Source organism: Sylvia atricapilla, chromosome 1 (genome assembly GCF_009819655.1).
Source record: "Sylvia atricapilla isolate bSylAtr1 chromosome 1, bSylAtr1.pri, whole genome shotgun sequence".
NCBI classification, from domain to species: Eukaryota; Metazoa; Chordata; class Aves; order Passeriformes; family Sylviidae; genus Sylvia; species Sylvia atricapilla.
Window position 1 is genome coordinate 87,622,093 of NC_089140.1, and position 24,839 is coordinate 87,646,931.

Genomic DNA, 24,839 nt, shown 5'->3' on the forward strand with positions numbered 1-24,839 from the left:
TCTAACTCTGTAGTGGAAGAGGGTTAAAGCAGGCCCTTCTTCTGACTGCAGTAAAAAAACTCCTTGAAACAGTGGGAGCCTCAGATACCTGAAAGGTTTATAATTAGTCAGCTTCTGAAAACTCTTGGAAAAGATACCAGAAATAGAGTACCCCTCCAGGTTCCCACATACCTTTATCTTCTTAATTAAAGAAAGTATAAAAGTAGAACTGAGACCTAAAACACATTTCAGATATTTTTATCTGCTATGGAATCTCAGGAATCATGTATCAATTACCTCTAGAAAAGCTCCTTGCAAACTAGAGATGATCAAGTGAAATTAAGAGGAGTTTTATCCTTGGCTTGCAGATGATGAAGGAGCATCCTGGGATCCCATGATTTCTATGCCCTATCATCCTGAATTTCAGTGAGAGTTGCACTTCAAAGCCTTTTTGGTTTGAAAAATCAGAAACAGAGGCCTGAATGACAATGTTTCCCTGTTCTTTTTATTTCTATATTAAAAGATTAACTGGACATTTACTGTACCAATATTCAACTCAGAAATAATGCATGGTCTCATATGGCAAAAGGCAGATGAATGCAGCCAGCCTCTGCACTTACCAGTCCAGAACCCCCCCAGCAACATTCAGAGCACACACCCAGAAGAGGTGCAAATGCAGGAAGCATCATTTTGCATACAGTGAAAGGTCAGACATTCACATCATGGGAGATGCAGGACATAGTGCTTCTGAATATGCACCCATAAACAATTGAAAGGAATGAAGTGCTATTACAATTTCCCCTTTTCACCTCTAGCCTTGCCCAAGGTCTATAATTTTTTTAAATATATATTTGTATATTTATTTATTTACCAGTAAGTATTTCATATTGGTTAGAATACTATGGAATAAAGCCCTGGAAAGAAGAGTGAGGCAAGAGAGCTGGTTAAGATTCAAGAGTCATCTATTACAACCCTAGGAATGATGCATCTTAATAAAGAGGAAGTCAGGCAAAAATGCCAGGAGGCCTGCATGGATAACAAGGAGCCTCTGAACAAACCAAAACACAGAAAAGAAGTCTGAAGGGGGTGGAAACAAAAACAGGTAGTATGGGAGGAACACAGAGGGGTTGTCCGAGCTGCTGGGCATCAGGCTAGGAAAGGTAGAACCTCAATAGAGTTAAATCTGGACAGGGACATCACAGGAAACTGGAAAAACTGTACATCAGTAGTAAAAGAAGACTAGGGAAAATGTGGGCTCTCTCCAGAATGGATCAGGACATCTGGTTACCCAGAATATGGAGAACGATGAAGTATTCAATGACTTTTTTGCCTCTGTCTTGACCAGCAAGTGCTCCAGCCACACTGCCCAAATCACAGAACTGCAAGACAAGAACTGGAAGAATGAGGAACAGACCACTGTAGGAAAAGAACAGGTTTAAGAGCAACCAAGGAACCTGAAGGTGACCAAGTCCATGGGATCTGAGGAGATGCATGTGTGGGAGATGAGGGAACTGGTGGATGAAGTGGCTAAGCCACTTTCCATAATATTTGAGAAGTCATGGCAGTCAGGTGAAGTTCCCACTGACTGGAACCCCAACTTTTAAAAAGGGAGGAAAGAAAGACCTGGGGAACTACATGTTGATTAGTCTCACCTTGGTGCCAAGCCTGAACATAGAGCAATCATCCTGGAAATTATGCTAAGGCACATGTTAAATGGTGATTTCTGCCAGCCAACATGGTTTCACTAGGGGCAAATCATGTCTGACATATTTGCTGGCTTATTATGATGGAGCTACAGCATTGGTGGAGAAGAGATGAGCAAGTGACATAATCTACCTGGACTTGTGGGAAGCACTTGACACTGTCTTGCATGACACCCTTGCTCCTGAACTGAACAGGCATGGGTTTGACAAATGGACCACCCAGTGGATGACTGGAAGAATTGGCTGGATGATGACATCCAAAGAGCTGCCACCAGTGCCTCGACGTCCAAGTGGAGACCAGTGACAGGAGATGCTCTTCAGGGGCTGATATTGGGACTGATGCTGTTCAACATCTTTGTCAGCAATGCAGGCACTGGAATTGAGTGCAGCCTCAGCAAGTTTACCAGTGCCACCAAGCTGTGTGGTGCAGTTCACACACTGGAGGGAAGGAATGCCAGAGGCAGGCTTGAGAGGTGGACCTGTGTGAACATCATAAATCTCAACAATGCCAAGTAAAATGGGTCAGGGAAATCCCAAATGCAAATACAGGCTGGGTGGAGAATAAACATCAGCCCTGGGGAGAACTGGAGACAGACTTTTTGCAAGGGTGTATATTGACAGGACAAAGGGAAATTCAAATGGAAAGGGTGAAGGCTTAGATTAGATATGAGGAAGAACTTTTTTAATGTGAGGGTGGTGTGAGGCACTGGAAAAGGCTGTCTAGAGAAGTTCCTCAATGCCTCATCCCTGCAAGTGTTCAAGGCCAGGCTGGATGGGCCTCTGAGTAATCTGGTCTAGTGGAAGGTGTCTGGGCCCACAGCACGGGGCTTGGAACTAGGCAATCTTTAAGGTTCCTTACAACCGAAACTGTTCTATGATCCTGTGATGAAATGCTGATCTCTAGCATTTCCTTTGTGCAGATGTGAGACAGGAGGAAGGACCCTTTATTGCAGTATGCAAGCTGTTGCTGACATGTAAGAGAGGGTGTCCTTGGTGAAAGAGACACCAAGCATCACTAAGAGTGACACTTCAGTGTGTTCCGGAACTGGTGAAGCTTACCTTATTGCCCTGCATTTTCTTATGTGTGTATGTCTGACCTCCTTTAGGTGTCCTCTATTTTCTGCAGGAGAGCTTCAGAGCTACTTCAAAACATCAGTCAAGGAATAAGAGCACCTCAAGTACTTGTTGCAGGTAGTGTATTTTACTAAACTTGTTATTCTGATAAAGCTTGTCTTGAGGGCAAAGCATTGCACATTTCTAGTGAAATACATAGACCTAACCGCAATTTCACTGAGGGTAGTTACACTGTGTGATCAACCTTGCTCTGGCTGCTTTGAGTGCAGAGTTTCAAAAACAAATCAACTTTCCACTGAGACACCTTAAATACAAATTTAAAAATGCATGGATTGATCTTCATGTCACTGAATGAAGCCTTATATTTTTAGCAGTTTCAGCAAACTAGATCAGAAAAGGAAAGTAGTTATTTCAGATTATGTTTTTTAGATAGGAGAAAAGAACAACACGACAAACTGAGTTAGATGTGAAATACCTATCCTCCAACTGCATAAAAAACACATGCATCACAACCTAGTGCATAGGCCAAGGCTGAGACATTTGTCTGATGCAAACAGTATCAGCAAAAAAATCCTGTGTGGTTAAACAACGCCTTACCTTTCTGCTATGGATTTCCTTGGCAAATAAAAATCCTCTCCTGCAAGGTAGGCAGCTGCAGTTCCGCCTCCGAAATAGGTCTTCCTCAAGAGGGGAGCAATCCTGTTGTTTACCAGCAATGCTCCTAAACCAGTTGGGAATCCAAAGATTTTATAGAATGAGATAGGGATAAAGTCAGCTTGGTGAACTCCCAGGTCTAATGGAGAACTGCTCACATACGAGGCTGCATCTAGTAGAACAAACCACTTCCCTGGTATTTTGATGGGGCAGAGTTTTCCAGATTTTATGTCCTGTATCCATGAAAGGGGATATTTGGTACCAGAAAAATTGCTCTGAGCTGGGTAAGAGAATAGATGAGGTGTTGTACAGTTTCGTTCCTCAGCTGGTAACCTGCTTTTTGCTAACAAAATTTCCTTTGGTTTTATAGGAACTGACAAGACATTCATCAAAGCAGTTATGCCCCTCATGCCAACCACAGATGTGTGGCTGTCAGTTAGGTAACAAAATCGACTGCTGGGTTGCTTTGTGCCTTCAGGTATCCAAGGGAATGACTCTGCTATCAGTTTAAGTGCAGCTGTGCATCCAGATGTAAAAATGACGGTGTAATCCTCAGCAGTAGTGTGAAAGTGTTGCAATATTCTGAAAAACAAAAAAAAGAAAAATATCCATTTATTTTCTGATTTTTCTCTTTTATTGCCATGCGATATATTTTGGTTTTCCTCATCATAAGTTCTACATGACATCAGATATGAATAGAAGTAGACAAATTTTGCCAAACAGTACAATAAACTTTAACAAGGGAATCTGAATCATTTTGCCCACAAGAGACTCTTTTCAGTGTTGAAGTGAACTGTGTTCTTAAGAAGCCAATTTGCCAGGCTCCAAATAGAGTGGCCAGTGTGTTCCCCCAGTGGGATCAGAATCAAGCCTGCATATAATTAGAATTACACTGTCCTTCAGAGGAGATAGTTTTATTTGCAAACTATGAGGGTTTTCAGTTTACAAAATATTTACAGCAGACAGAATATGTTTCAGTTAAGATAATCTACTTAAATAGTGAGCATCCAAATTAAGGGTCACAGTATTCAACAGGGAAACCTCAGCAAACAGCTTTGCTCCTTACTTGTTATTAACGATAGAAACAGAAGGCAGCAAGAAGCAGTACACGTTTCCATGCACATTAGGCTGTAATCTCTGTATTCCACACAGGTAGCCCAAATCAGAAGAAATCTAATGTTTTCCAAAGAGCCAGACTATGAAAAGCAAACTGGTCTCTGGTGGCACGTCTGTGCTACACATTCTTTGATGTCTTGACAGCACCTCGTTGGCTCTAAACTACCTTTTGTGAACACCATCTAACACAGCTTGTGGTACCCATGCTAGGTTGTGAATCTACCACAGTGTTGCAATGTGCAAGATGAGTCTTTTCAGAGGCTGAGGAATAGCTTCAATTCAGTCACCTTTCTTACCTTTTTCACCTGATCAACTTCATCTGAATTAACTTTATAAAACTCCTACTAATAGAAACAGAAAATGTAACAAACATCTGGGAGACATCAGCTTCAGTGAATGCAGCAGAACAAAGAAAATTGAATCAAAGTATACATGCTACTGCTGAGAAATGCTCTCCAACCAGCTGGCATTCTGATCTGTGGAATTCCAAGACACACATCAGCATTTAGAGTCTATGAACTCTGGTTTCCAATGTGTATCATTAAAGTATGCATGCTTTCTACAACAGGATATTCCCTTGCTAGACGAGGCATAAAATGAAGATAGAGGTGCATTTAAATGTAAGTTGCACAAAAGATTATGTGATAAATTCCAGGTAAAAATCCTGAAATATAGAACAGTGGTGAAATTCCTTTAAAATTTTATTCATCCAGTCTGAAACACAAAGGCTACAGGCAAAGGGTTTTAGAGTTGGGTGGTAGGTGCAGCAGTCAAATATTAAACACTGGAAAAGAAACAATTGCAATGGCTTTGATGATTTGCACTAAAAACCTACCCTAAAAAGGTCCACTGAAATGATATTATGAGTATTTTTCTCAGTTGAAGAAAACTCTTATGGTACTGGGAAGTACAGGATGCAACAGATGGATTCAGAGGCCCAAATGAGCCTTGACTTTCTTCAGAACTCAAAATTTTTAAAGTTGATGCAAATGGTAGGTATTTTATGTCTTCTGGAAATGAAGAAAGAACTGCAACTCTTATGAAGAAGCAGGTCATAGATTTAGGCTTTAAACATTCCAAGAAACCATTTGAAAGAATTCATAAGAATCTTCCTGAAGCAGATTTTCCAGGTGACAGTTGGTGCAAGCATTCACAGCTCCAGACATAATTTTTAAAGATCATCTTCGCAGAAACCAAACTTTTCCATTAGAGTTTAGAAACCCTGTTAGGGCTGAAGACAGGAACAATCACAGATATTTTTGTATTGGGTATTGAGCTGAAAGCCTGCCTCATCCATTGCTGTGACCTGCTCTCTCTGGTCACTGAATCACTCCTCTTTCCCCTGCACGGAGCTGTGCAGCCTTTCCCTCTATCACCTGCTTTGCAGCCTGGAGCATGTGTTTGTGTCATATGGGACACCTGAGTGAAGGAACCTGAAACCTTTAACCCAGCTGGCTCCAGGGTCAACACTCAGAACCATGCCCTGAATTTCAGTCCTGATATCATTCTGCCTTTATTCTTCTTCCCTTGCATTTACCTAGATAGAGAAAAGGTGGAAAGCAGAAAAAACAGGAGTCCTAATTTTGTCTTCAGGGGCAGAGAAGGAAAGCATTATACCTCTGTTTCCAGGGGAAAGAAATGGTGGAAAGTGGATTAGAAAGGAGGCTGGGTCTTTGTGGCTATAGGCATAATTTTTATATGTATTATCTGATGTGGCTTATTTTTGTATGCTCTACAGTCATATGGGATAGATTTTGGAATCACCAAACTGATATAAACAAAATTGCAAAAAGGTTGTGCAATTCCAAGAAAAATCAACAGCAACAAAGTATCCAAATTGTTCTATTTTTACCTCTGTGAGCTGTAGGACAAGTTATGTATCCACACGTATGTGTACACACAGAATACATTTTGAGCTAAAAAAATTGGTGATTTGAGAAAATTCTTAATATATAACATCTTTTCAAAAGAGTGAGCTGACAAGAGCAACAACACAAAGCAAGCTGAAGGCTATTATCAACTCTGCTCCTCTTTTACTCTCTATAATTTCTCTGTTCTCCTCCCCACTCAGCCTCTTTGTGCCACACAGGCTCGGTGCAAGGTGAGACACACTGGGTAAAAAACAAAATTTTGCATAAGGATATCCATTGGAATTGTACTTGCTTACCACAGTATTTAATTTGACCAAAAGACGCTGTTAAATGACTACAGCTGAAACGTAAAAATGATGGAATGGGATTTAATAATGGGATGCTGTCATCCAACCATGAATATCAGAGCCAGTGAGTACTTTTATTAAACATTTTTAGAATTCTACGAAACAATAAATAGTATTTTGGATTGTTTAGGCTACAAATAGTGACAGCTCCATGTTTAATTCATAAATGAGTGAGACAAAGCTCATTGGTATTTTAACTGTATTTAATTTTAACTCATTCAAATTCAGAATTAGCAGAACAGTTCTGAAATAAAATATCTGACACAACGCTGATGTATTATCTAATCAGTTCAGTACCAGAAATTGACTTTCACATGAAAAAAAAATCAAGCTTTAGGGTTAATTTTCAAAAGACTCCAAATAAATTAGAGGGGTTTTTTTTTAAGCCATTGAAGTTCCTAGAGTTAGAAAAACAACCAACTTACATTTCTAATCTACCTAGATAGGAAATAGACTGTTTTGTGAGTCAAATTAGCTACCTATTACATTTTGAGTCTCCAAATGCCTTATAAAATTGCTATGACTCCAGTACTTGCAAAAGAGGTGGACTTTTTAAGGTCAGACTTACATTTTGATTGAACTATTTCTAACCTTGAAAAGGAAAATAAATAAATTAGGCAATAGCATCTGAGTTCAGGGAATTTTCTTCTCCAGAATAAAATTTATGATGGAATATCACAAACTCCTGAACTAGAGCAGCACTGCCATGAAAAAATCAGAGTACTCGGGGATAAAAAACTGCAATACATCTCAGTGACTTCTGCAGCCCACAGCCCTACATCCTCTGTTTTGACATGGACATTCCGAAAGCACTGGCTATTACACACAAAATTCCTAATGCTGTCTGTCTTTGTGCAAGACATACCCCATTACAGTGAAATGCAGCACACCTTTATTACACTCCAGGAAGATTTATAGCCATATATAAGGTCGCCATTGGCAGCAGGACTAAAGACTTGCAGTAGCAAACTGATAACTTGATCTACTACAGCTGACAGGTACAAAGAGCAGTAGCATTTCATAGTATTACAAATTCCCACTTTTCAAAGGACTCTTTGGAAGAAAGGACTCAGAGGGTAATTGTTTCATTAGACATATGGATACGACTATGCCATCACTTGCAATGTGGCAGAAAGGCTGAGGAACCAGTCCCTGGCAAGGTGAGGGAGGAAGCTGCAAGCTCCATCTTTGCAGGACATTAAAGGCCCACCACGAGGGGCCAACTCTTCTCCTTGTCCTCTCAACATCCCCAGGAGCACAGATTGTGACATAGATCATGCAACCTGTTCAGAGAGAAGGCACTGAAAATACCCTCACTTGGCCACATTCCCCTGTGTATGTTTGTATTCTGAGACCTCTCTTTTAGCTGGTGTTTTATCATTTTTTAAAAGTTGCCAGGAGCTGAGCCAAAATGCCCTTCCATTTCAAAGTTAACATTGGCAAAGAAAGTCAATTTTCAACCCAACCAGGTCTGCTGTCTCATTTTATACCCTTAAAACACAAAAATTAGTAATGAGTTTTATACTTAAAGATTTCTATACTCAAGTAATATATTTAGAGGGAATAGTCACATTATCTAACTTATCCAATCTAAAAGCCTGAACTAATAGTTTAAACAGAACTATCACTCTACAGTGCCACTCTGCAAAAGGTAAAGGACACTATTTGTTCAGCTACCTTAGGGACACTGTGACATCCAAAGCCAGAGAAAGTTTGGAGAGTGATGCTCTCTAAAGCTGCTGCCTGGCTGCTCTTTCCTCATGCAAGAAGCCCCATGTTCCTCCTTTCCATCAACTCTCTGCATGTCTCAGCAGAAGATCAGTAGCAAACAAACTTACTCCCATACTACACCATTTCCCTTACAGCCTCCCAAAATTCAGCTGATTGACATGGCTTTTCTTCCATGCTGCTAGGCTTAAAATATTTCTAAAATATGTTTTACATCAATTTCTTTCTAATCAATTATATTCTATTCTACTCTTAGCTGCTATACCTTTTGAAAACAGCTGTAAAAAGCTGAAAAGCAGCTTATATTGCTAGGTTTTTTCCCCTCCATACTTTAATTTCAATTGGTGCAAATGTTTCTATCTCTTGTTGGCAAGATCAAAATATGGTCAAGGAGTCTGTAGCTTATATGCTTTATATTTGTATTTACAATTTTACTAAGATTGTAAGAGTTTTCATAAACATCATGAGTACAATGATTCTCTAGTTAGTAGCAGATCTAAATAGAAAACCAAAACCCTTATAAAAATTTAAGTGGTCATTGTTACAGGAGATTAATTTTAAAAGACAGAAGCATAGTTACCTATTCAAGTTTAGCTAGCACTTCATAAAGGAAACTTTTCAGCTGCATGTTTACGTCTAAATTTTTTTTTAATCTTAGCATTTTTTCAATGTCATGCTACTCAGATATACAAATCCAGTTTGGTCTTGTATTGAAAGATGCTTACCTTGGGCCTTAGAAATATCACATTGCTTTTTGAAATTCTGAAAAGATGTAACATGCTGTTCTTTAATGAATAGGTTTTGTATGAATGAAATTAAAAAGTTACTTCAGAGTCAGAAAATATTTTATTTTTGTTTAATTTTGTTTAAATGTAATTTTTTTAAAAAAAATTAAATTCTCTAACTGGCATTTTAATCCTTTCTGCACAGAAGTGCAAGTCAAAGTAAAGACAGTGGCTGAATCTACATTTCTGGGTAAGAGTGTTTTAACATTCCCCATTTATTAATCAAGAGTCAGATCCAGCTATCCAAGCAGCCAATGGAAAAACTCCCACCAACTTTAGTGAGAGTTCCTAAGGTCTTGTAAACTGCTGTGGCTGTTACAGAGCAGAGCCCACAGCTGCTTTCAGGCTTAATTTCACGTGCAGCAGCATTTCAATATGTGTTTTTCTCTCCACATATACAGAGAAAAATGGAAAAGAAGACTTTTGGCTATCCTCATTCAAGCCAGCACAGAAAGATACCATAGGAAAGGATATACTTAACATACAACCCATATTTTCTTTAATTTCTGTTGATGAGAGAAGTGACAGATTACATCTATATCCATGAAGGGAATGTTCCAGTTTACAAATTAAAAAGATAGGCTTTGTGGGTATGAAATATTTTATATCTTATTTGATAAAGATAAGATCTATTCAATCCAGTATATCACAGCACCGAGTTATATTCTCATTGTCAATTCCCAATTCAAAAAAAAAGCAAACTAAAACCTATAAATGCTTTAAAGAATCAAATATATTCAAGCAAGAAAAAATTTACCTAACCTATCTCCCTTCAGCAAAACATAACTAAATGAAAAAAAAAAAAAAAAAAGCCCTTGTAAAGTTTTAGGTTTGGGGTGGGGTTTTTGGTTTATTTGTTTATTTTTTTCTTAATGCTATGTTCATCAGAAATATATACCATCTCATCTGCAACCTGGGCAGCTAATCCAGCAGAGATGCACCAAAATGAAGGATTTGCCTACAGATTAATACCTACAGGATTAATTAATTTCTACAGGAGAAAGAGCAGTGGGATAAATAATCTTTTACAGTTCTCTCTCAAAGTTTCCTCAGTCAGTCCTTTTTTCTGTTTCCATTCCTTTCTCATACTGACAATGCACACATGTAAATTTGTCAGAGCACACACTAACTGTGAAATAGCTGCACACTGCCTTGTTTATCCTCAGTAGTTACATACACATGAACTTATTTTCTGACCATTTTACTTGGAAGTAAATAAAGGCACTCATTCTGAACCCAACTTCTTTCCATCACTGCTTGAAAAAGAGTGATTAGGATCTTACCCATTGAACCGACTGTTGTTTATTTGCTCTTTGGAGACAAAATAAATTATTAGATAGAATGCACATCCTAAGTTCCACTTGGCATGGGCATGTAATGGAAAAATCCCCCCCTTCTACTAGAAAGCATTACTTTCCTTAGGCATTCATACTCAGCCATCTGAATTGAAGCATTATAATCCCTTACACTTATTCCCCTGCCCAGTTCACTGGAGACACACTGTGGAAATACCCATTTGCTTACAAAGGGTTATGGTCAGTCATCACCAAACAAATCCCCCCTCCAGCTCCGCCAAGCTGGCAGCTCAGCAGAATGCCTGGAGTTTCCCTTGCACAACAGCTTTAGAAGAGCAAGGGCTCTTTAATGGCCACAAAACATCTTCCTGCAGGAAAAGATGCTTTGATGAGCAAAGCCTATGAGAAGCACACACCCTGACTGAGAGGTGTTGACCCTCATTACTCATTTCAAAGTGAACATCCAGAAGGTGTCCAGTGTCACACCTGGCACACTGGTAGCTACAAATAAAGGTGGTATTATGGCTCTGCATGTAATCAAAAGAGCAAAACAGTCAGAAGGACTCTTAAAATCCACAAAATCCAGTGCTGCAAGTGTCCTGTTGGTACAGTTTGTTCTAACACACAGCTATAACTCCTCTTACTGACAGAAGTCTCTAATGCCTTTAACTTTCTAAATGTAGCAGAAACCCCTGGGTAACAGTTTTCTTTGAAATTAACTGTTATTTTTCTGTGTAGAGAGGGAAGATCAATAGCTACATGATTTTAAAACCACTTTGTGGATATTTTTTCTGAGTAAGATCAGCCAGATCTGTTTACTTCAGTACTTGAACAAGTGCCAAAGATTTGTAAAAACACCCATGAAAACCTAGTATTTTCATTAGTTATAACACAAATTACTCTGAAAATTTATATAATAAGTTCTTTAAAGGAAAATTTACCACCTAGTATTCAAGTAACCAGGAAAGAAATGTAAAAAATAACCCATGTTTTAGGCAACCATTTAAGAACTAGCCATAAACATCAAGCAGGTCATGAAAGAAACATTTCAAACTGTATTTGCAGAAACTAATTGCCAAATTGAAAAACTACAAATTAAAATGAATCAGTTTTTAAAGCATTCATGTCTTAAAACTCAAGCTATTTCTGCAGCAAATTTTAGGAGTCACTAGGAGGAAGCAAAGTTAAAAACAAACAAAGGAAGGTTTTGTGCATGGACTAGCATATCACCTCAGTTGGTGTCTAGGCAGCTCCAGCATGAGATGTTTTCTATATAGTATTTTCCTTATCAGTTACACCAACACCTAAAGTCACTGTATTTTCCTCTCCCCTAGCAGACCATAGGTTCTACATTTAGGCATCCCCTGAACACAAGAAGATCTGCTTCAATGGTGAGCACTCGAGACAGCACAATACCAGCCAGAGGTGTCCTTTCTACCATGAATATGTGCAATATCCTATTCATAGGTTACAGGAACAAATTAAAGTGTGTACATAAGGAAATTTGTATCACTGTAAGATATCAGCACTGTGGACACCAGAGAAAATCCCTCTTTAGAGCTGCCCAAAGACCACAGGCTCTGCATCAAGAAGCTCATCTGACCTAAGCTAGAGGTCTGCTTTAGGCTAAGGTGTCTCACCCTGGACATGTCCAAATCCTTCCACTGCACACCAAAAGTGCCCAAATGCCTTGTGCACCATACACAGCTATGCTCATCCAGCTTAACCTCAGCATCTTCAGAGTGCAAACATCCCTCTTCCCAATCTTACTGAGTAAGTTCTGATCTCTGACCTTTCCACATGTTCTGAGCTCCTGCTGGGAGACTGAGTGTTGCAGTGTCGAATTAAACCTGCTATAATGCCAGCAAGCATCACTGCCATGAGGCCTGCCTACATGCCACAGAGATATCTGCTGGTCAGAAGTTACTGCACATTTTCTTTTCTGATTCTTGGAAAGTGGAGCATAACACTTGGCTATTTTCAGGAGCATAAAAATATATAAATTTGTAAAGGTTGTTTCTGAAAAAAAAAAAAAAAAAAAAAAGAAATCCCACTTAGGTGTTCTGATGGTTCCACATTCTCAAGTTTTTACAGTGGCTAACCTTTTAAGTAATGTCAGATAAGAAATTAAATATTCTTTACAGTGCGAAGAAAACTTTATAAGCTAGCCTTTTTTTTCCCCTTAAATAACATACCATTGCTTCCAATCTTTTTTAAACATTATTCTTTGTTTACCTTTTATTTAGTGGAATTTGCTTCTAGGTGAGATTTGGCCTTTAAATCGTGTACTTCTGTGATCTCTTCAGCCATGGTGGTTTGGTTTTTCTTTTGTAGTAGTTTTGTAGCCATTTAAAATACTACAGCAATTTTTTTCCCCCCTGAAACAGTGTGTCACGTACCTCAGAAACTCTGACACTGGCCAATCTCTTTTCCCTGTAGGTGCAAGAGAATGGATATGTGACATGATCTGCTTATAAAATGGATTTGCTATCAAGTAAGCTTGACTTACTTGCACTTTGCCTGATATTTCAGACTGTAAGGCATGAGTAACAAAGCATAGCTGCTAAAGCATAACCCAGCAGCTCTTGCACTCTCCAGCAACAGTTAGGTTTATTCTCTGGTGTGAGTCAAGCACAGACATATGCTTGCTGAGTCTGCCATTAGTTATTCAGTATTTTTGGGGTGGTATTGCCTGAGACTAAGGAAGGTTTGAAAAGCAGGAGGAGAGCAGTTGTGTAAACAAGCCTGTGCAACTTCCATGTACCAGGGCTTCTCTACACCAACTCCAAGCCAGTCCATCCCTGAGCCATCCTGAGCGCCAGGGATCTAAGCAGAACAACTGTGACAAGGTGTGTGGGTCCCAAACACTCCCACATGGCTAACAATCTTCTTCCACCATCCTGCTTTGGAAGGCTGAGGAGTCAATCACTCTGACTCACTGTTATTAGAAAATGTATACGCTTGAACCTTTAGCCTGTGAAGAATACAGCTGCCTACCTCCATGTTAGGATGAGCCACTTGGAAGACATCTTTCCCAATGCTGAGATCTATCTGGTTTCTACTACAGCTCCTGCTCTGAAACAAGGCCTTGATCCTAATCTTGAAACATATCAACTACAAATAAAGCATGATCACATCAGTGATCACACATGCATTGGCATTTTTTTAATATTAATATGTTTCATTGAAGTAATTGCAAAATACAAGATGAAAGGAAATAAAGACAAAATGGTTTCATGTCAAAATGAGTCAGCTCCATAAAATGTATCCATAGTGGTGATAAAGTACTCTGATTCCAAATATTCAGAAGCTCAAATATTAAGTATAACTTCTTGGAATCACCTCTACAAAGTATTGTCACAGTACAACTACTGGTCTGACTACAAAAAATTATGAGACCTTCTGCCAGACCTTTCTTGCTCAAAAGGAAGAAAGAATTATGAAGAAAGGATAGTACTTTGCAATTCATAAAAGGCCTCTACAGTGAGTTCACATTCACTTGAGAAATACTTAGATCCAGAACTTTGGAGGTACTCAGGTGCTTAAGAGGGAATTACATGATTTTGTGAATCTGGGTCTCAGTTACTATGGTGATAGGGAGTATGGTAAATGCTCACACATATATGGGCCTTATTTCATCAAGGGTAGCTTTTCAAGTGCTGTGCTTTTGTCTGGAAATTACTTTAGATCAATATGTTAATCTGAAACCACCCCAGCCTGCTTTCAAAATCCACAGGACTTACCTAAATCTATTTATGTATTTCAACAGTATTTTACTTTACATGGCATAGGTATCCCAGCAAATCAGACAAATCCCCAACAGCAGTCTGTACTTCACCTTGCTGTAGGGGAAAAGCCACAAGAGTGAAGCCTGGAAGATGGCTGGCCACCATTTATTTGACATTTGTCTTTCATGTGCTGTGATGTCCCACTTCAACAGGGCAGCTCTGATTCTGCTTCCTAGGAAGAGCATTGAAGCTGCAAAAGCTGCAAAAACATCCTTAAGGGCAGTGATGATAATATGAAAAGCAGAGCCAGTAAGTCTTGCCACATGAACTCCTGAAACCTGCAAAGCTCAAACTTTGGTAAAGCACTGGACTATCTAATTGCTTGTGAATTAGAAATAAGACAGTATCATGGCTTCTTAGTGAAACCATCTTGGTGACCATAATTACAGAAATACTCAAGACTTTCCTGCTTGTTTATTGAGCTGACTAAAGGATCTTTGGTCTTAGTGTGCTTTTGCGGCATGTTGTTCCCATTCAACCACATTCTTGTGTTGGCTCAGACAGCCCCAAGATTTCCCAGAAACTATGAATGGATGTTTTTTTATACAGGAAACATAATTTCTGCCTGTCAAGGCTCTTTTCATTCACCTTAAATCCTGACAATTGAGCTTCCAGTGCTCCTGGCAGCTGACAGAGAAACTGTTTGACACATGATGGATGCAACAAGGCATAAATGGCTGTTGAGGGACAGCCTTAAAACAAAGCTGGTGGCAATCTACAACATCAGGGGAAAAGGAACAACAAAAGTATTTTTAAGCAACTCACAAGTGACATTTTTAGAATCATAAAATGAAAGCAGCTTACAGGAAACTTAAAACACATACGATCATAAAAACTCCATATAAAAGCCATTGTTTTATTAATTGAAGAGAAAATAAGAATAAAACTCAGGAAACAGATGATGCATATGTAAGAGAGCTAAGAGAAGTATTTTGTGACTTGCTGCAATCCTTCCCATTTTTTCTGAGGATCATTCTGTTCAAACCAAAATGAACATGACAATTATAAACTGAAACTAATGCTGTTTGAATTGTCCCATTAGCTAATCCTGATATAAATTAAAGATACTACTGATTAGAAAATTCATACCAGAAGATGCATATGAAATAACCCTTCCTTTCTGAAAATTTCAAGAAATAAAAAGTGACAAAAAACAAGTACTAACAGCCACAATTTCATATAATCCTTCTACATTTCAACCTCATCTTATAGAGCTTCTAAGCAGAAAATCTGAATCAGAGAATGTCGTGGCTGCCCTGAATTTCTCTTTTTTTGTCACTATCTAGCCTCTAGAAGGTAAAAACCTCACCCAGGAGGCCAGGAAATCCAGATGTGAGATGGTCATTTCATGGAAAAACACACCCCATGTTGCCCATATTCTGGGAAACACTCTTAAAGCAAATTCATCACTGCAACCTCAGTAGAACCAATTACAACAAGGAGCAATACTTAAGAACCTATTTATGGCACTCTAAGTGTGCCACCCTACATAGCAAAGCCCCCTCTCCCCCCAAAAAAAATCAAACAGGCAGCAGGCAGGTCAGGGAAAGATTCCCAAAATGAGCAGAGGACTACTCACACACGTAGGATATTGCCATGCACAAGATGACACACTATGCTCAGCTGAAACAAAATACTCAGCATCTTGTGGGAAAAGAGCCACAGATCACACCTTCAAAACAGTGATTAAGTTGACTTCTTGAGTTCAAGTTTTTTTACAGTACAAAAGCAGAAAAAACTCAACAACTCAGGATGGAAAAGCCTCAGCATGTTTGGCTTTTTTAAGTGCTATGATTAACAGCTTATAACATTTGCAAAAATTTCTCTTTCCTATTCCAGATATCAGTAACCTTAAAAAAATCCCAAAGTAATGTGTTGCAGCTAGCAACTGAATTCTGCACTGTAGCCTTTCACCACTCGAGTTGACACCATGCGTTGAACTAGAAAAGCAGAAATGTCCATTCTTCTTAAGTACATGCAGATACACTACAATTGTCTTATTCAAATTTGGATAATTTCACAGTACTGTCCATGTTCATGCACTGACAAGAGATTTGTTCCTCACTACATGATTTCCTAGTTTTGTTGTTGTTCAGGGAAGGGGCTAATTATTATTCTTGTTTTCACTGGTAAATGTGTGGTCATTTTAGCAGAATTAATGCTTATGACAACCCTGATGCAACTCCTGTCATTGTAAGCATGTGTAGGGCTACATGTGTTGTTACATGCTCACAGTTGCATAAAAGGAAGCCCTCTACCCTCGATTACATTTGAAGGTAAAGTATGGTCTAGAATTATTGTTACTGAGATCCAAAAGTTCTAAAAGCGTATTCAAGGTAAAAAAAAAAAAAAAAAAAAAAAAAAAAAAAAATTATTGGTACATTCATGTATTATCTTATAATGTGATGAAACCCGTTTGGAAAATATGTAATTAAGTGAATAAATCTAGACATAGATTTAACCTATGACACTCTTGCATTAGGGAATATAGGCATTCTATAAATTCACCAAAATTGGAAAGCTTTTTTAATGGCTGGAAAAAATACATTCCACAACAACTAGAAATTGCAGCAGCCTCTGTGTTACCCCTAGCACCACATTACAATAGGTTAGTTCTTGTGAAAGTGATCTCTTCCAAAATACAAACCAGACGGGATGTGAGGAGTAAGATCTGATCAGAGTTTTAGAGATCTAGTAATGCTCTTCTGCATGGCCCTCGGCTCAAATTCCAACAGGATCAAGTCACGTTTCATATGCATGAAGCAGGAGAACAGAGTTACAAGTTCTTTATTAAGTTTTTTTCAGTTAAAATCTAGTCTCTTTCTGGTCTGTACTTTTAAACTCTCCCTATCATAATATCAATACCATTTTGGAACATTGGTCACACTTTTGATGCTTTGATATTAGTTTTGGTAAAATCTAATATCATGAGGAGCAGAATGAAAGTGAATATATTTGATGAATATTTATTCAAAGTTCTAAGGACACTCACAGTGTGTATGTCTGTGCCCTTTGAACATTGTCTTCTGCAAACATTTCAGCAAATGTACATCAAATATAAATGATTACAGAATGTTCTAGGAAGGTAAATACTGAACTTGTAATTGTAAACTAGAAATCTGATTCTAAGAGTTATGTTCTAAAGGCCAAAGGCAGAAGCTTAACACACATGTTGTATTGCATTAAAAGGTTCAAATTTTGAATTGCAAGACCTCAAAATTAATTTCTGGCAAGCATTCCCTTCAACAAGGTTGTGAGCAAACTATGTGGTGAATAACAAACCATGCTGAAGAACAGTCTTATTTTTATGGACAATTTCCAGACTAAGTGACATAAAATTCCCAACACAGAATAAATAATTATGTCCTTTGCCCAGCTCATGGTCATTAGCTCACTAGGAATTTGTCCAGAAATGGTATCAAAACGTAACCTTTTTTCAGAAGCCATATTTAAAGACAATTAAATCCCAGAAGGATGAGTGAAAGTCCATTGTACTGCAGTATATATTTTTAGCTATTATACTTCAGATTTCATTAAGTGTTTGTGCACTGTGACAGAGCAGCAGGAGGTAAATGCTCTGGTGTATCATTTCATACTTTTTAATCATCTGTCTAGACCATCTGGCTGCAACTCAAAACTGCATGTCCCTAAAAAAAGGTAGATGCATGAATTGTCAAGAGATGCCATCAGAGTAAGTCACCTATGAGCATTAGCAGAAGAAGTCAGAAACAGTAAGTGGTCTGCTATAAAAAGCAGAACGGATCATTTCAAATGTACTTTGCTTGTGATTCAAAGACAATTAAATGTGAAGGGTACAAGATACTTTATGTGTTGCTGCTCATTCACATTATAGTTCTATTGGGCTCTTTTTCATTATGCATAATTTTCCAACGAAGAAAAGGGCAAGAATTGCATAGATATTTTTAAACTTACAGCTTGATTGTTTTGAAATTCTGACATTCCTCTATATACCAATATTTTCACAGCTATATAAAAATATAGTTACAGCCTGTTGTACAAAGCCTTCAAGAAAGAAAATTTGATCAAATTATCAGGAAAAACCTTGCTCTGTTGAGATTGGGCAGCCATCCATCAGGCTTTTATTCAAGATGTGTAGATGTTGCCTGCTATGCCAGGTCTCATTACAGTATGTTTGACACTGCATGTTTTGCTACATATTTGGACAGGCTGGGTTGATGGGCTGAGGACAATGGTATGAGGTGCAGCAAAGTGAAGTGACAGGTCCTGCACTTCAGTGACAAACCCTCCCCTTATGCTATGGGCTAGGGACAGAATGGTTGGAAAACTGCCCAGTGGAAAAGAACGTGGGAATGCTGGTTGACAGTGGCTGAACAGGAGCCAGCATGTTCCCAGGGGGCCAAGAATGCCAATGGCATCCTGGTCTGTATCAAAATCAGCATGGCCAGCAAGTCAAGAGCAGTGATTGACCTCCTGTATGCACTCGAGTCCTGTGTCCAGTTCTGGGCCAAAGACACTGAGATGCTGGAACATGTCCAGAGAAGGGCAAGGGTCTACAGAGTAAATCACATGAAGAATGGCTGAGGCAGCTGGGGTTGTTTAGCCTGGAGAGGAGGAAGCTCAGGGGTGACTTCACAGCTCTCTACAACCACCAGAAAGGAGATTGTAGCCGGGTCTGTCTCCTCTCCCAGACAACCAGTGACAGGACAAAAGGAAATAGCCTCAAGCTGTGCCAGGGGAGGTTCTGGCTGGACATCAGGAAGAATTTCTTCACTGAAAGATGCTTAAGATTGGAACAGGCTGCCCAGGGAGTCACCATCCCTGAAAGTGTTCAGGAAATGACTGGACATGCAACTTAGTGCTACGGTTTAGTTGACAAGGTGGTTTTCAGTCAAAGGTTCGACCTGATGATCTTGGAGGTCTCTTCTACCCTTAATGCTTCTGTGATTCTGTAAGTCTGTATGGCTCAGAGTAGCTGTGGCCACTTTACTTCTGGTGCTCAACTCTTGCTACTCATTAGAGAGCTGCTATCAAGCTCACCAGCAAAGGGGCATCAGGACTCGGTTCATTCACCTCCCTTACCATTTTGTTTAGACCACTGTCCCTACAGACATATACACTCTGGTTTGGTTCCTATTGTTAGAGACAGGAAGCTAAGAGCCCTTGCTCTGTGCCCCTCAAATTTCCTATTCTAAAAGATCCTAGTTGTGCTTTTGTTCACCTTGTCTTTCCCATTAGACAAAATCCATAGTTACCTTTACAACAAAACAGCCAAAACCAGGAAGAGTGGGATTCACTTGGTGGACAGTCCTGTTCCAAGGTGTTGCACCTCCCAGGGAGCTCCTGAGTTAAAAAGGTGTTTCTGCACACTATCATGAACTGGGCAATTTCTGTACTCTACTGAGACCTCCCTCTCAACCATTCACTCCTTGCTGAAACAACCACTACCATTTCCAGTGTACTCACTGCACATTTTGGCTAGAGGTCTGGCAGTATCAAAGTGTCACACTGCTTGTAGTAGTCCAGAAACAACTTTGTTACAGAAGAATATGAAAGACATAAAGCTCTGTTGATATTTATTGACTCTTAATTGACTCTTGAGTTACTGCTTCACATATTTAGGGGTGCAGTGCCACTGATAAACCACCTTTGTACCATACTAAGAACTTCAAAGAGCTATTGGAATACACTTCTGAAGGCAAAACACCCACAATGGTTAGCAATAAAGCAAGTTCTGCTGCAGCATGTCAGTTTTTGTCCGACAGATGTTGGGCAGGTTCTCCAATTCCCTGCATAGAGCTACTGATTGATTTGTTTCTTTTCTTGAAGCGGGAAGGTTACTGCTTCCTCTGCTGCAGTCCTCCCCTCCGCCCTCCCATTTGGCAGCTATTACAGAAAACTCCTGCAGCAACAGCTATCACTTCAAATCCTGTCTATTTTTCACAGGAAGCAGCAGATGTACCCATAACACTTCACTAAAGTTAGAAAGGGAGGGTTGACATGACATATCTGTAGTACAAGTGCACTGCAAGTTTATTGGGTGCTTAAGCCTTCATAGGGAGAGTATTTAAGCATGTCTTTAACTCTCAATGGTTTACCCATTGTTTTCAATTTGTCTGCAATTACACACATACCTAAAAACCTTCTTGAACGGAGACATTACAGAATAAATTTTTCACATTCATCCTCCTTCCTCGACCCCCACAAATTATTCAAATGCCGTAAATGTCATAACAATTTTATAAGCCATTCAACAGTTCTTTACTCAATGTTGAGATATATTGACTATTTTTGTTTAATCAAGGTCAAGCAGCAAAACGAAAGTAGACTGTCCTCCTACTGCTTGTAGGCTGGTAGAAGAGGGAGACACGTTGAACAGACTCATAATGGATTTTAGTATAGCCTTTTTTCACATCAAAGTTGTGTTATAGAGGTCTCTAGGAAAAGATTCTAGATAAAGAAAGTTTGTTTATAATATTCCATCAAGATGCAGTGCAGATGTCTTCAAAGATCTCTGTGCCTACACATTTCTTTAAATGTAACTGCCAAGGTTAATTTTTATCAAAATAACTCCACATAATAAGTAATAATGAAAATTATAATAGAAGTTTATATTTTATAAAACAATGAAATATTTCAATTAATATTTTTCACATTATTGCTCTTTCAGTGCAAATTTTAGCAAATCTGTAACAGTTTCCATTGTCTTCATACTTCACCTAACATGTGATGGTGAGATTAAAAGGTAAGGACTAAGCTTAAAAAAAAAATCCCAACATCACTTCTCAGAATCTGTTCCTCTTACCATGAACTTGGAGTACAGACAGACATTTGATCATTGTTGTTGTTTAATTATTTGCATTCTCTTACTACACAAGAAGCTCTGCTCACTCACAAGATGCCACTGTGAGAGGTGCTGTATTCACACAGAACAAACTAAATTCTCCAAGGAACTTCAGGATGGCTCTGATTGCCTTCTGAAAGCTTGTGTGTGCTGCAGAATTGGCAAGGTTTACAGCACAGCCTTGAAAAACACTTTACAACCAGCAGACTGCACAAAGCAAAATCAAACACAAATTTTGTTTTGCTTAGATACACATCTGTGTGTATGCACAGACCAAAAAAAAAAACCCTTTAAGCTAAGGAAAAAGACATGTAAATAAAAAGAAAATTACTCCAGAATAGTCATAAAGCTTTACAAGATCTTAAAAGCTATGCAAAGGAAAAGAGCTTCTATATGCTCCCCAGACAAAGCTAATTGACTGTCGATTTAAGAGAAAGAAAAAGCCTTACAGTCTAGTGATATCTACTTTATTCAGTGCATAAGACTTCATATGGACATATGGAGACCATTTGTGACTTTATTGTCCTTATTGTTCTCATGAGGATTAAGCTTTTTGTGATTCTCAGATATTGTTCAGCCATATTACAAAAGAAGAAAAAAAATATACATTTGTCACAAAGTTGCATTCCTTTACGATCAACAGAGATACTGTTATTACTCTGAATGAGAAACCAAAGAGAAATTTGTTTTTAAGTCATGATACATAGATGCTAAAAAGGTTTATACTTTGTACAATAACTCAATAAGCCTTTTTTACTTATTTTATTGAGTAACAACTGAGCTATCAGGGAATTCAAATACTTAGGAGATTTTTTTTCCTCCCCTTGATCTACCTTTTCCCTTGTGCTTTTGCAGAATACTTGGTATCTGATGCTCAGAAACCCAGGTCAGAAAAGCACAAGCATTGCAATGTTCCTGTACATATCCTGTTGATTTTGTGCAACCACTGCTCTGTGCAGCAATCGAGGTACATGAACTTTGATCCTCTGCTATTCTTGGAAAGCTACAGGCTGAGGCCCTGACACAAGCTAAACTCTTTGCTATTTCTCTGTAGGGGTTGTAACATTAAGACATTAACGTGATTAAGCATCATATCTCAAATGTTACAAACTGACATTCTTGCCAGCAATTCCACGAATTTTTTGCCAAATAAAGACTGCTTAGATAAGAAAATGTTGACAAGTGTGAACATTTATTACTCTAAGGCTTCTCTTACCTTTCTCTAATTAATGTGCCTCAAACAGTATTATTTAATTTCAGTAATTACCAGTATTATTTAATTTCAACATTATTTAACTTAAATATTTCTTTCAACAAAATGTTTCAAAGATAAATAAACAAATAATTCACCAATTTGAATCCCTCAGAGTTTTAGCTAAACTACACTTACACAACCAGCTATAATGTCCCATGGCGTGGTCTCTCTCTCACGCATCCATGTGTCCACAATGAGAAAATATCTAATCTAAGTCACTTCCCTCAGCATTCTCTTCTCTGCCTTGGACATCACACACTTCTCCTATTTCCTGCCAGTTCAAATTCTACTGCAAGAAACAGTTTCTTCCTTTGGCACTTTGACCAACTCACTCTCCCCCATCAACTCCTCTCAACTGAAACAAAAAGGAAATTTTCTCCACTGCTAAGGGTTTGACTCTCTGCCACAAACCTCACCACTTTTGCATTTTCAAACAGTTCCATTCCTACTCTTGTAAGAAGCATCCACTAGCTTGTAGCAAGCATCCGCTAGCAGAATATTCAACTACAAGTATCTCTTGTTGCCTTCCACCCCTGCTATCCTCCAGAATAAATTTTCTTTCAACAAGTGGGGCACCACCACTGTGACTTCCTGTGTTGATCTCTCTTGTCTGCTGGGTCTACTATGCTCCCTTAAACTTCTGTGCCCACCTGCAGTTCCTGCTCTTAAACCTTGACAATAAATTTTTCAGGAAAGAGACTATCTTCCCCAGACACTACCTAACACATCAAGTACCACAGTATGCATCAGGTATTTTATGCACTAACAGAGCACAAAGAAAAGGAGATGCATGGTAAACATTTGTACCGTAAATGTTTGAATGCAATCCAAAGTGCATACAAAACAAGATTTTGGTTTCCTGATTTGGTAGCACTTCCGAAATTTAGGCTTAAGTAACACACCTATGGCACCTACTAATGTTGATAAAGTTTGTCACATTCAACTGTCTTATAACTAATAACTGACTATACTTTAAACTGATTGTACTTTAGCTGATCACTTTATTGAAATTATTCACCCAAGAAATCACACAGAGGATGTGTGAAAATGTAGATCTCCTCTCTTCAAATTATTACATAAAGCCAACTTCCATCAGCAGTACAATCTGAAATGTTTCACAATTAACATGATACTAAAGAGGTACTTATTAGTACCCACAAAGAAAATAATACATTTTTATGTGAAAATTACCTGGAGACATAATTTTAAACCATGAAACTTAGCTACATCTCTGTTCTCAATGTCAGAAAGCAAGAGAGTTTATAAATGGGCCCAGCCAGAAACTATTAAGATAAAATATTTTAAAAGAATTCAGCATCAATAAAACATGAGTAACTGACCAAAAATCACACAGAGACACATAGAAAGGAAATTTTCACTAAATAAGCTTCTTTTTTGAGATTACAGTATAGTCTTTCAAGTGATGTATTATTTTTTTTGGAAGCAACAAATTGAACCGCCAAAATGGAACATCCACAGGGAAAAAAAAAAATCTTACTAATGATAAATTATTGTTACATAAAAGCAACAAGATTAAAAGAATACTCTGTTAAAAGATACACTTTATCTTTTCTTCTAAGACAAAAATACCATCAGAATAAACATTCTGCAGTACAGAAAACCCCATCTCTTCCAAGAAGCCTCTGAAATGCTAAACTATTATTTCTAGAGATCAGACATAATTAGAGTACAACCACTTTAAGTGCAGTCTAAGCTGGATTAATCAATAATGCATCAATTCTACGCTCAAAATAGCAGGTCACTGTCACCAGGGATTAGCAGGTATCACATCTGGGAAAATGTGCACACAGAACATTTACAATTCACCAAATATATTACAGATCAAAGTACACAGCCTTTACAGACCCCAGGATCAGCTTATCTAGTAGGAGCATAACAGAGCACCTTGTGAATGAGCGAAGCCAAGGAATTCTGCCAAGTGTAAGTAGTTAACCAGCTCCTGCAGAGGCCTTGGTTAGCTCTATGAAGTTTTAGTAATTGAGTAACATTCCCTTTTAGATAAAGATATACATCCACAAAAGGGAATATGGGCCTGACAGCCAAGAAGGCAAGCAGCGTCCTGGGCTGGATTACCTAAAGCACAGCCCACCATTCTCCTCTACGAAGCAATCATCAGGAGCATCACAGTTTCAGGCCTCCAGCACAGGAAAGACAATGATCAAGTGCAGCTAATTCAGTGGAGAAACATCAAGGCTGAGCACATGACCTGCAGGGATTTTAGCCTCTGAAAGTGAAGCCTTCAGGGGGATCTAGCAGCAGTCTTCCCTTACCTGTGAGGAGGTCATTAAGAAGACAGAGACAGGCTCTTCACAGTGGTGCAGTGTGAATGTGGGGCAAAAGATACTAAATGAAATGAGAGAGGATCAAATTGGATAGAAGAAATAGCTTTTGCCCTATGGG

General features: G+C 38.7%; 1 protein-coding gene across 1 annotated transcript in view; it reads right to left on the bottom strand.

Annotated features, from left to right (window-relative positions):
- MOCOS (molybdenum cofactor sulfurase) overlaps window positions 1–24,839 on the bottom strand; it is a 203,077-nt gene that overhangs the window by 117,244 nt on the left and 60,994 nt on the right. The window contains exon 4 of the mRNA XM_066327179.1: window positions 3,354–3,992. Coding sequence (XP_066183276.1) covers window positions 3,354–3,992 — 639 coding nt within the window. The remainder of the gene's footprint in view (window positions 1–3,353; window positions 3,993–24,839) is intronic.